Source organism: Pleuronectes platessa, chromosome 23, assembly GCF_947347685.1.
Source record: "Pleuronectes platessa chromosome 23, fPlePla1.1, whole genome shotgun sequence".
NCBI lineage: Eukaryota > Metazoa > Chordata > Actinopteri > Pleuronectiformes > Pleuronectidae > Pleuronectes > Pleuronectes platessa.
Window position 1 is genome coordinate 7,557,507 of NC_070648.1, and position 13,089 is coordinate 7,570,595.

The 13,089-nt window shown below is 43.9% G+C and overlaps 1 protein-coding gene across 1 annotated transcript in view; it reads right to left on the reverse strand.

Annotated features, from left to right (window-relative positions):
- The window catches only part of kcnip4a (potassium voltage-gated channel interacting protein 4a), a 37,102-nt gene extending 24,333 nt beyond the window's left edge, over window positions 1–12,769 (reverse strand). Inside the window, exons 1-2 of the mRNA XM_053416708.1 lie at window positions 12,670–12,769; window positions 1,491–1,745 (exon numbers count right to left, since the gene is read on the reverse strand). Of these exons, the coding sequence (XP_053272683.1) occupies window positions 1,491–1,745; window positions 12,670–12,769 (355 nt within the window). The remainder of the gene's footprint in view (window positions 1–1,490; window positions 1,746–12,669) is intronic.
- Between the last annotated feature and the right edge of the window lie 320 nt (window positions 12,770–13,089).

Sequence of the window (13,089 nt, forward strand, 5' to 3'; positions counted from 1 at the left end):
GGTTTTCTTAGCTTTATTGTCCTTGTATCATAAAAACTATATATTTATGCCATTTCTCACTATCTTCCTTCATTTTATGCACAAATGCTTCTGGATTTTAATGGAGAAAATGAACAGCTCATTAATAAAATGTAAAAACTTTTGTAGTGATTGTTAGTTGGGCACTACAGTTTGAATTCAGGTTTACTTCAAGTTTTCTCGAAGCCCAGAAGACAGGATTTTCAGATTCCATACATGACACTTCCCTCGGCTGAGAACTCCAGTGTTGACACAAACCACTGTGATCCCTCGTTTTCAAATCAATTCCCATCATCGAGACTTTCTCTTAACTCATCTCTCTCTCTCTCTATGCACTGGATCGATTCCTGTATCGACTGCCCGCGCCCCCGACAGCGTCCCCCCTGTAAACGGTGACAGACACCTGAGTGGCACACTGATCATATCAAAACTCCTCTGACGTCTCTATCGTCTCATCGGGGGGAAAAAAAACATCAATATCACGTCGTCGGCTGTTTTTGGGGAAAACATGGCCCAGACTCTCTCTCCCCCCCCCCCCCCCCCCCCATCGCACTGCGCTGTTTACTGAGGCATGTAAACTGTTAAAAAAATGAAAACACTGCTCCCATGTGCCTTCTGAAATAACCCAGTCGCGGCCAACAGGCAGACGCCGACACCTCCACCCTGTGTAAACACTCCCCTCGGGGTCAGGTCAGCTGTTTCCAGCTACTCGCTTTCACACATGGCCATTTTTTTTTTTTTTTACTGAATAAGGGTGAAGCTTCGGGAAGAGACGTTTGACGGATGATCCTAATTAGAAGATAAGGCGTGTTTACTAAACAGCGATCTGATGAATGGGCTGGGGTTTTTCGGCTACAACTGCTGACTGTGCTGCTCCACTTTATTTAATGAGACAACCGCAGAGGATCCAAACCAAACTGTTTATTTAGGCCCCCCCCCCCCCCCCCACCCCGGTTCACTCTGCGCAGCATGAGCCAGGCGGTGCCCTGAATTCCTCCCTGGGTCCACAGAGAAGATGTATATACACATAAAGACGCTGTGAGATGAGCAACTAAAACCCGCCTGTACACACATCCTCCTAAAACATATGCACAAAATAAAAGAGGGATGGAATTGACCTCAGAGGTTTTAGAATGACAGACTTGTCTTTCATTCCCCATCTCTCCGAATCCAGGAAATTCAGAATCCTTCAAAAGCTTTTCAAATCTTTCTGAGCTGACACATTTCTCCCGACTCAACATTCTCCTGCCTCCAGTCCCATCTCGAGCTCACACTTACTTTAACTTCCACTAAAAAAAAAAGACACACCAGTTTTCTTCCCTGCCTCAATTAACTTTAATTAACGTCTTCAAATAGTCATTTTAGAAACTTCAGGTCAGGAGTTAAAGAAACTGAAGAACAGATGTTGGCGTTTCTCTATTTTTCTCCTCCTTCTCTCCCTTCATTCCCCCGTCCCTCCATCAGCGCCTTACCCTCCGAGAAGCTGATGAGCCCCAGCAGGTGCAGCAGCTTGATCGAGGCGAACACCAGCACCACGATTCCCACCGTTTGCAGCCCCTCCGTCTCCCAGATGGCATTTATCATCGCTCCGCCCTCGGACAACTCCGTGCCACCATACCCTGACCCGGAGCCGGAGCCCGAGCCGGCCTCCTCGCCCTCGGGACCCCCGCCAGGACCAGCGCTGTCACCCGGTCCCGCACTCCGGTTCACCTGCACCCACTCCAGTGCTGCACCGGCCCACACCTAGGGGCCGGGCGCCTCCCGGGCACCCGCCTGCTGCCCTGTTTGAATATGTGGAGGTCGAGGATCAGAGAGAAGGGAGCCGGTGTCGGGTTTGTGAGAAGCCTGAAGTCATTTAGGGTCTCTCTGGTCTCAAGGGGGGGTGAAAGAGAATTTAGAAAAGCCGGCTCCAGGGGGAATAAAGTCCAGGCATGCTGATCTCAAAGCGTCCTCCTCCTTCCCTCTTCTCACAGATGAGGAGACAGGTGAAATGGCTGGGAGAAAAGAAAACTCCGCTCTCGCCTGATAGTTTGCGGCTGCCTCTCGCTCTGACTGCCTGGCTGCAGAGTAAAGGGAGGGAGGATGAGAGGGAGGGGATATGTGTGAGGGAGAGGGGCGGGTGGAGGAGGGTGAGACAGAGGCGGGGGGGGGGACTCGAGGCGCTGGAGGACGCGCAGCCTCTCGTGAGCTCTACGCGTTCACATTAAGTGCAAACCCAAATCCTGGAACGCAACACAGCACCGAAACAATCAGAAAAATGAGTCAACGAATTGTGTTAATGTCTCATTGTCGAGTTACTGTGTGTGTGTGTGCGTGTGTTTACTGTTGTGTCATATGATTAAATCATGAAAATGACTCGGTTTTTAAGCTGCAGAAAGAGCAGAAGTTGCAGATGAGGGGAAAATGAAGCAGGATGGATGGAAAACAACAGCTTTATCATAATACACCGGCTGTAATCTACTTTTCATACAGACAATAACAATCTGCTGCGCTTTTCAACTACTGTTGCATATGCAATATGCTAATTTCCTCCCAAAAAAGAGGGGTTAAAGATATGAGAAAACTCCATTGTTTTCGTGCATAAAACCAGATTAGGAAGAAATAAAAATGTATAATCAACCACGTGACTGTTAATTCTGACTCTTCTAAGCTTCTATATGAGAGGGTTTCATGGGTATCAGCGATATGTGGATGAGAGGAGTCAATATGTCTCAGTGGCTTTTATATTTATCAATGTAAGTGTATGTTATTGATCACATTGCTTCATTAAATATAACCAACTCTTTTCCAAAGGGACGTTAATGGGGCTGAGATGTAGTGGAGTGGTGTGCGTGTGCGTGTGTGTTGTTGATTCAGTGCTTGGAGCAAATGAGTGAAGACACCACCACCTACTGGCCTTGTGCAGACTGTCATAATCCTAATCATCCACCTCGAGCCTAATTAATGGTCAACATCACAGATATAAAAAGCTCAAAATATACAAAAAATACATTTTAAAATAGTTTCAATACTCAAACCACTTATATATATATATATATATATATATCTCCTCTGGTTCTATTCATTGCAATCATCACACCTTTCGATTATTTTGGAATGAAATGTAGACTCACCAGTTACTCCGCAGCTCATCTGACCAATAAGAAGCTCTCAAATACATTTACTTCAACGTTCTTCCCTGAACGGTCAACAAAATGCAAAAAGGACACATCTACAATAATGGGTTAGGGTTAGAAAAATAAAATAAAATAGTATTCCGCAGATCCATCCAACTTAATCTGGCTTCCCCTCCTGGTAAGGACTCATTGGTATGTGGGGCTCATCCGTAGAGGATGAGAAACACCGACCGACAATATGACTGTATTGTCATATGATTTTGTTAAAATAGAATTCAATCTATTATACAGTGATTCCTCCTTAGGGGAATGATATTGTTTATTAGCTATTCAAGCCACAACAATGAATGGTATTGGAAACCTTCTGAGACTTAGCACAAATCTGAAGAATTTCCATTAAATATTAAAGCAGCTATCATGAGTATTGCTCCATAAATAATGGATCATATTAATGTGTTTATAAAAGGGGTCGCGACTAACGACGAACCCAACTCAACTCTGCATTTTATCATCTTTTAACTGACTGTTTTATGGCCCACAGCTTTTAGGTTTGAATTCATTCTCACTGATCTCGGGTTAGGGTTAGGGTTAGAGAGTGATTGAGGAAAGCTTTAAAAACAAACTTTGTGGTACCTGCCCTGCACAAAATGACAGTTACTGACGATTAACTCCTTTAATACGTCTCAAAAAGAATGAAAAGCATCAAAATGCCTAATAAAACCTGCCCCAGTTTTCTGTAACAGCGTAATTCGGGAACAGATTCTCCTGTGGGGGAAATTCTTGGTTTGGTTCAAAGCGTTACCCAGCTGCCACGTACAGTGTGGTGTACAGAATATCAGCTGACCCAACTGCCTCAGCATATCCTAGGCATCGGCATCATTGGCAACATGCGGGCAACTGGCACGACATCAGTGCTGCCCCGGCCACATCACACATCCACCCGAGCCACATGTACAGTCATTCACTCACTCCATCCTGGCTCTCCACATGGCCCCTGGGAGCCTGATGGGGGATGACTGACCAATCATAACCTCTTCCCGCAGCCTAGTGATACAATATCCAATGAATTACTGAAAGGAAGAGGGTGGAGATGAGAGGGTGAGGGGAGAGTCACGGCTCATCCATCCAAACTAGAGGAGGCATTATTCCATCACAACTCTGACAGGTAAATACTACATCACACACCCTGCTCCATTAATGTCACACAGATTCTGGACAATGGCCGCCCAGACACTTTTACAGCACAGCAGGTCTGACAGATGGACAGAGTAAAATAATTCAGCGTACGTTGACCTGACAGGGCTTTTTGGTTCTGGACGATTGAAATTACAAAAAATGGTTTTGTGTTGAAATCTGAAAGGTAAAAATGTTGATGTCTAGAGTCGACGTCGCTGTTGTGTGAAAGAGATTTGAGTAAAAATAGACTTTTTGATCAAAGGTTCTGTAAATCGCTGTCTTCAGTCTCCTGAAATCACATAAATAAAGTATTTTCTCTTTTAACAAAACTAGAAAACCTGACTGTTGCCAAATCTAATGATACTGTACCTGAATGTCACTGAAGCTAGTGATACTGAACCTTAATAGAATAATAAAATGCTTTACTTAGTGTAATATCAAAGTCCATTATTTAAGTCTAAGCTAAATATTCATATAATTTAGTCCATTACATCCTGTGAGGAGGAAAAGCCTTTAATACAATTATATACACGTTGGCTCTTCTTTAGACTGTTTCAGGCTCCATCTGTTGATATGATAAAGAAAAATAAGGAGTAGATCTATGCTGTGATCCTCTGGAACTCTGGTGCTCTCATCTCAAGCAGATAAATATCTTTAATAACAACGGAGATGAAGCTAAAATCCCCAAAATGGAGGAACAGACAATATTACTGGTATTTGTTATCATTATATTTGAAGAAAACCATATTTGCAATGTTACACAGGAGAGTAATTTTATCATCCTATGACATTTCTCTTAATTAAGATAGACATTTGCGCCTTTAAAAATATATATATTTATATATACACGTTTGTGTTTTCTACATGGTTTATACGTTTTGGTTCTATTAATTAGAAAAGAGTTGCCTTTTTTGTTAAGAGAATTCTTATACATATTTAAATGGTGAGAATAAATCAGGATAACTTCTCACAACTACACAAAATAGATCCGATCACCTCATGACGGCTCGCGCCTCCGAAATCACTCCACACCATCACGTCCCCACTGAAGCGTCCCCTCTGCCGGGCGACGTCTCTGATTGATCCGAGTCTGAAATGTCAGGCGGCTGCTGTGTCACCTACTCTGTCGTTTCTTATCTGTGTAATGAACAAGTCTGGGTGACAAAACTCCAGCCCCTTTGTGCGTCTGCCTGTGTCGACCGATAGACACAGATCTCCGGAGAGATTACACATTTTCTCTCACTCGTCGCTGGCACCTGTCTCACCACTTTCCGTCCCCGGTGTTCACAAGTGGACGGAATCTCCTCCCCTCTGGTCTGAGGAGAGTTAGACGCAGAGGACACGACCAACAGTAGAGGTCGATGAAGGCCTCACTAACCGTGGGCACGTTAAATATGACGTTTGTAAACAAAGAAAGGAGTTTGCATCTGTGCATCCATTCCTTAGCTGTTTCTTAAGCGGTCTCAAGTCAGGGGCTACATCCAAATGGGTTCGGTCTATGCAGCCGTGTAGGGCGGGAAGGCTAAACCGAAATAAGGACGTTCTGGTCTACAGAGGATTTCCGTGCATCATCAGTCTCTCCAGAATCCTAGGATAGCTGGGGCCGGAGAAGGATCCACCTGTTGCAGCCTTTTTTTCTTGGGTTTGAAAGGATGCATTTGTAGGCCGCATTTAAAGAAGCCTTTCGAAATGGTATATCCTAAATGCTCTGCTGTGATGCAACTAGTGGTTTGGACAATGGACGGATGGACGAAGACAAACAGAATCTGTTAAACCCTTACGAGCCTTGACGATGCTTTACAAATTTCCGCTTCTTCACACTTCAGAAACACTGTAGAGCAACAAATAGTAATAAAACTAAATTGGACCCCACAGGTGCAGGAGTAATCTCAATAAATATTTTGCAGTGAACCTAAAAGTCTTATATTCTAACCAAGGAACCCTTGAGAGCATTTTCATGAAGTGACAAGTGTTCTCAATCTCCCTGGAGTCCCTGTGGAAGTACAGGACCAGGAGAGAGGGGGGGGGGCTGCTTTCCGATGCAGCCATCATCAATCACGGCCGCTGTTTACAGATCGGCCCGGGGGTCCAAGTGGGTGAGATAATTAGGCGACACCTGCAGCGATCTGCTCAGGGATGCAAAGCGGGCATTAGTGTTTGCCTTGTGTGTGTTTTCCGCCCCGAGGCAAATTCAAACCAGGGCCGTCGCATTTACTGAAGCAGCGCCTGCGAAACGGGGGGGAAAGGCAATTACGAGCCGTGAACCGGGGCGACCCTCGGCGAAACAGGCATGAGCAATCAACCGCACGGTGCCACGGGGTGATTCGGATACTCAGGACTAACTCTGTGGCCAGGTGCGTGTGCGTTCATGCATTCAGGGGATTCCGCTATCGACAGGTACGAGTCAACAGTTTCAGCTTGTTTTAACTCCTCAGTCTGTTTTAGGGTTAGATTATAACAAATGTATGCTTGCAAATCCGGAATGCACATTGTTTAATGTTGGATGGTAGTAAACACATGAGCGTGTCCTCACTGTGTGGATCCATTATCAACCTGAATTACTCCTTTCAACACCGACTCTGGGAGCTTAGAAATAACAATTATTACTCTCTATGTGATTTTTGTTTTGTTTCTTTTTCTCTTTTTTCTTTTCCATTCACCTAGAGACAGGTAGGGTTGGGACCTCTACAGGGGAAGGAGGTGTTGGTGGGTGTGTTGGAGGAGGGCTGGGGGTGGGGGGTTACTGTAAATAGTAAAAAATTTGAAAAATGTGAGCTTGTACAGTATCTCTTATGTCCTCATTTTGTAACATCGATGCTCAATAAACATACTATAAAAAAAAAGAAATATAAATTATAGTTTGAATCAATTAGATCAATAAATGATATCAATGTGCAAAAATGTATTTATCATTAATGTCAATTTTCAGCAAAATAATCATCAAAACATAGCTGCATAGTTGATTCTGACCCGACAATTTGCTGCTTTTACTTTAAGTCAAGTAAATACCTGCTGTTCTTTGACTTTTGAAAAAGTGTAAATAGCTATAAGAGAATAATGGCTGAATTCCATTTAGCTGCATCAGTCTGAGTCTTTAATTAGCTCCATATTTGGCAATCATGTAAACCAATGAGAAGAAATGTGTATTTCTGCAGCCAGCAGACATCACATTCTTTTTAGACCCCCCCCCCCCCCCCCCGAGTTAAACAAAATTCAACTGTGATTCAAATATTCTGAAAGAGCCTGAACTCCACTGTGGATAACTCAGCCTTGGTAATATAACTGTACCAGGTATGATGCACTGCAGGAGGGAGACACACATAAATAAAACTCAGTAAACAGCCTTGAGGTGGATTCTTTGTATCGTGTCCTACATGGCTTCTCTAGAGAATGTCAGCACGTTCATCACGAGACATGTCAGCCATCGCTCTTCAGCAGGACCCTGAGATTTTATCATCCCCCCCAATTCTTTCCGTACGATTAGCTGTGGCGTAAAAAAGGGGGGAACGTCAATGGCCTTGTCTGCAAAATGGACGGTAGCACAAAGCTGAGGGCCAACGTGTTCCGGCTGATAACATCGATCCGCCTTCCTGCTCGTCTTCGCCATGTTAGCCGTGGAGTGAAGGCTCATGCGGAGGACACGGTGTGCCTTGTGCGGCGCCGCTGCCTGGCATCTGATTTACGGCAGCGAGGTGCCCGTCAAACCGAACTTCAAATGGAAAGGTCAATCGGGAGTGTGCATTAGTCGGAGGAGTAGAAAGCAGAGAAGACAAGCGGGGACATAAAATGGCAGACGGGACACAAGACGGCTGGAGCCACTGTCCCTGCCGGATGAGATACGGCAGAGAGGGCGCACTGAGGGAAGACAGAAATCAATACAGGTGTTTATTTCTTAAAGGAAGCACTGACGTGGGGAAACGTTGCAGAGGAGGTTCCTGATGTAAACAATCTCTTATTTACATTTAATTGCGTGGAGACGTCCGTCAACGTGACAGTTTTAAGACGAGAGAGAATCATTGCCGCGAGCCGTTTGGTCTGCAGACCTCAAATCAGATATGACTAAGTAGCAGAGCAGGCACCGGGTTTTTTTTAACGACCCTGAAGGGAAACACCAGAGAATTCTGACACCAGCATTTCATACCATGAGATTAATGTTCAATAAAATGCATTAAATTCAATGGTGGAGACAAAAAACAACTTTTGATATTCAAAGAAAGGTTTAAATTAATAACGTTAAGTGTGCAATGTCTTTTAGAGACTTAATTAACCTATATATATGTCATACAGTATAATTAGGTACATAATGGCCCCCCTTATAAATTAGGAGAACAGTCTAATAACAGTCGTCTCTAGTTCAGCATCAGACGGGATAATCATGCCAAAAACTGCAATAACAAATGGCAGCATATTTTCTGTGTGGGACACACTCAGGGAAGAACGTTATATTGGGAGGTGGCAAAATCATGTGTGAGGATTTTGCACCAATACAGAAACTGAGAGGAGACAAACAACAAAAGTTTAGTTCATCTACATTTTCCATGAGACTATTCCTCGTCGTACAGATAAATAGTTTCTGTAAGAGATCACCTAACCCGGACAAATCCAAATGATAATCGGGGCAGGAAAACCGAGGCTTCATACTTCATCTAATGCTCGATTATGTAAAAAGTTTCAGGTTGTTAAATACTTAAAGCACAAGGTCGGAGCTGGTTGCTTTTTGGTTTGATGTGTTCACTTCAAAAGATGCACCACACAGAGCTTTGTTCATACAAAGCTTTGTTCCCTATTCAGTCGCCTTGAAAATTACCTTCACCAAAACGCATATCAACAGCGCGGCTTTACCGTGTCGAGCTCAACAGCACCGACGACTATCGGCTCTTTTAAAGTGTGTTTCTGCAGCGAGCAAGGGAGATTCTCTCTTGTTACCACGCTGATTGATGACGGGGGGGGGGGGGGGGGGCTGATGCCCGTGGAAACGCCACTGACTGGGTTTCATTTGGTGGAAAGCTGTGAATGTGCCGGTAACACCCCACTTAGACCCGAGGCAATGATCACAAACAGGAAAAAAGTGTAGTTTTCAGTACCTCATTCAACACAACCAATCATCTGTGCCTAACTTCTGCTGACATATCATCAAGCTGTATGTCATTTTTTTTTTATCTCTATCATTAAAAGGTGTTTATTGATTTGCTCCTACTTCTTGTCAGTGTAAAAACCTCTGTTAACTTCTATTCAGAACCAGACTGGCAGCTGGTGTTGCTGGTTGATTCTTATTCCGATAGAAAGCTTTGGTTCCCTCTGCTGGACAAAGCCTGGTAACTTTCTCATGTACTCCAGTTCACAGTGTCTGCAAAGTTCATGGTTCAATGTTATATCCTCATAATCAAGTCTGAGGTTCTCAAATGGTGGTCTGAGGACCCTGGTGGGTGGGTGGCACACTGCCGGGGGGCCCATGGAAAGTTTTTTCGATTCATTCAATTTGAACCTTTAACAAACGCCTGACATCTGAGTATTCTGTGTTGACATGACGTTTCTAAAAGTGTCAAATGTCAAACTATCCAATGAGAGGGTCCCCGGAGTATTTTCTATCTTGAACTGGGTCCTTGGTTGAGAAAAACATTGAGAACCTCTGAGCTATATGCAGTTCAAAGGACATTATGAGTTTTTAATGCACTCTGACACATGCTGGTATTCTTTATGCAAATGTTCATAAAATTAAATCGGTTTTTGGTGTTATGAGTCACGTGATGGAGTAAAAGCTCCAGGCTATGTGTTCACTTTTTGGTAGGATCTCAAAACTATTGTATTATAAAAGTAACAGAACTTCACTAAATGTCATCATCACACACAGGCAGGTTATCAAAGCCACTTCAAGGCTGCACTTCTCCAGATTCCTTTCATCTGCTGCTGCTCCGACTACACAGCACACGTCTCTCACTCCAGGAAATCATGTGTCATAAAGCACCCATGTGCAGCAAGACATCCTCTTAGCAAATATCATTATGATGCAAAGTACATTTTCGATATATTGTGCATTCATACCGGAATACATTGAGAATCTTTTATGCATCCAGAACATGTGCTTTGTGTGTGATAAACCCTGCACAGCTTAGACCTGTGTGCAAAACACCACATATGTTTTTGAAGTGGAACCGTTCAATTACAGCTCACCGTTTAATAACAGAAATATTAGGCATGTTGAATCATGGCTCCATATATAACTCACACACATACACACACACAGGATCTATAGCCTGATCCCTAAACCCAGCCAAGTCACTTCAGCTGAGATTTACTGTAAAGTACGTAAAACCTGCAACAATGGAGGGTAGTGTGTTGCAGTCATGTCTTTGGATTTAGTACAGCTGTACAAACACAATAATATACAGTCAGGGGCCCATGTGTGCACTGTGCTTGAACATAGTTGTGTTCCAAATAAATTTAAGTAAATGTCAGTTTGTCTCATTGGAGAATAAGAGACAAATATATGAACATATGTGAATTGGGTTATTTCTTCTTGGAATTATTTGTCGTACAGTCCTGTCTGATGTGTGATTGGACTAATTTGCAAAAAACAGCCATATCAAACCAGCTGCTCCTGTCGGCCCCACGTGCCCGAGCAGAGTCCCTCACTGTCACAGAGACTGAAAAGAGCCACTTGCGTCCGGCTGTGCTGCAGGTCTATTTTTACCCAGAAGCCATCCTGTGGGAGAGAGCGCACCACAGAGCAGCTCAACAATCGTCTGTGATGCTTCAAGTCTGATTAGATTTGGGGAGAGATGGATTTTCATTAAATTGGCAATTTGAAGATAAACATCTAAATTGAAAATGCAAAGGCCTCTACATGTGACCGAAACAAATACTGAACTGTACGTGCAAACAGCAATACACCTTTAAGATCTCACTTCAATAAACACATGCTTTTCAAAAACCCACAAATTAGTCACAATAATTAGGCCTTTGTCTGTATTTTTGAAGTATTTTAATAGTTGTGGATCAAATTAATTGGTGACTCACTCGAATAAGCACATGACATTTATCAAAATGGTGATTATAATGGAGCTGATTTAAAAATTAGCAAAGGGGGGTTGCTAAATGTCAGGCATCAATCATCACGGCAATTAAGGATTTAATCAAGATTATTCCCCCCCCCCCCTCATGAATGATTTGTTTAAATATCTTGCAGCTATTTCAACTTTTTAAAAAGCTGAAAACCGGAATCTTAAAAGAACACATAGCATTTTTGATGTAGTCGCAAAAATCTTAAGGGGAAACTGGAACTTCAAATGTAGATGTTGAGTCTCCACTCGTGCAGATCCTCGCCATCCGCCATTTTTTGGAACTTTCACAATCCCACGTGTGACTGCCATTGTTCCCGTCGGCGTCCTTTAAGTGGGCGCTCAATTCAACATAGAGAAAGAAAGTGAAAAACAACTCAACAAAGGTCCACCGTGGAGGAGAAGACGCCTTTTACAGCGTCTCCAGTCAAAGTCCAGAATCAACTTTCCATCTTATCCTCACTTGTTAACTTTTTAACACAATCAAAGGCTTAATTTGAAGAGGGGCAGTATGTTTAAAATTTCCATTTCCTTTTAATTTTGCCGGTTTCATCCCAAACGCCGCCATGGCCACACCCTCCGGCTCTAAAGGGCCAGGATCTCCAGGTTCCAGCTGCTGCATGAGGTCCTCAACCGTCCCCACTCTCATTTGGATAAGCAAGTTAGCCGACCCAGAGACGCTGCTAGCTTTCCCGTCCAATCCAATTTCATTCAAATCGAATAACCATCAAAGTGTAGAAGCAAAGTGTCGAAACATGTGACCGGAGAGAGAGAGAAATGGAGGGAACGAAAAACTATGGAGCCAATAAGCAGTGAAGTCCCGTGAATCATGCAAAGAGGCAAGATATCAAAATAAAAGCCTGGACGGATGCAGAGGCTGACGAGGACTTGAGCGTCTGAGTGAAAGTTCATCGTGCTGTTCAAAGACAAAGTGAGGAAATGGGAGCACGAGGCCAAAGAGTTCACAAAACAATCTCCACGATCGGATTATGATCTATGACACATCTTTTCAACGTTCACATATCTTGTGATCCTGGAATATCTGCATAAATAAATCAGATTTGTAGTTTTTCTTGCACTTTTCTTGGTGCACACTGTATTTTAAGATTGCCAGGAACCTCCAAACAGATGCAACAGATGGAATCCCTGAATCTACACACATCTCCTTCACACGTTTGTGCCACAGGAACTCCCAGATGGTCCTTTCACGCCTCAGACAACTCAGACACCCAATGAACCACTTGCTTTTGAACTTGCAACCAGTTGGAGAGAAAGAGGTTCCAGTTTAGCCGTCTCCTTACCGTCATAGTCGTCTTCTAACAAACCGAACTGCTCCAGCACCTTGACAAACAGAACCACGACCACCAGCACGGCAATCATCTCCAGTCCCTCCAAGTTCATGGTGGACATGTAAGGCGGGTCAAAGACGCTTACGGAGCTCAGCAGGCACCGCCGTCTGCGGGCCATTAAACACCACTTAAACCCCCCCCTGCATCTCTGGCTTGTGATGAGGGGACCGGCACAAGTCACGGAGAAAGAGAGAGAGAGAGTAGGGAGGGGAGTGTGGAAGAGAAAGGAGAGGGAGGTAGGTGGGATGGAGGGGCGAGGATAAAGACGAGGGGGGGGCGTGAGGAGGAGAGAGGGACCGACTGCTGGAATAAAACCAGGAGGAGGAGAGACGGAGGTGATGTGAGATACCGAGGACTGAGGTGTGGGAAAGG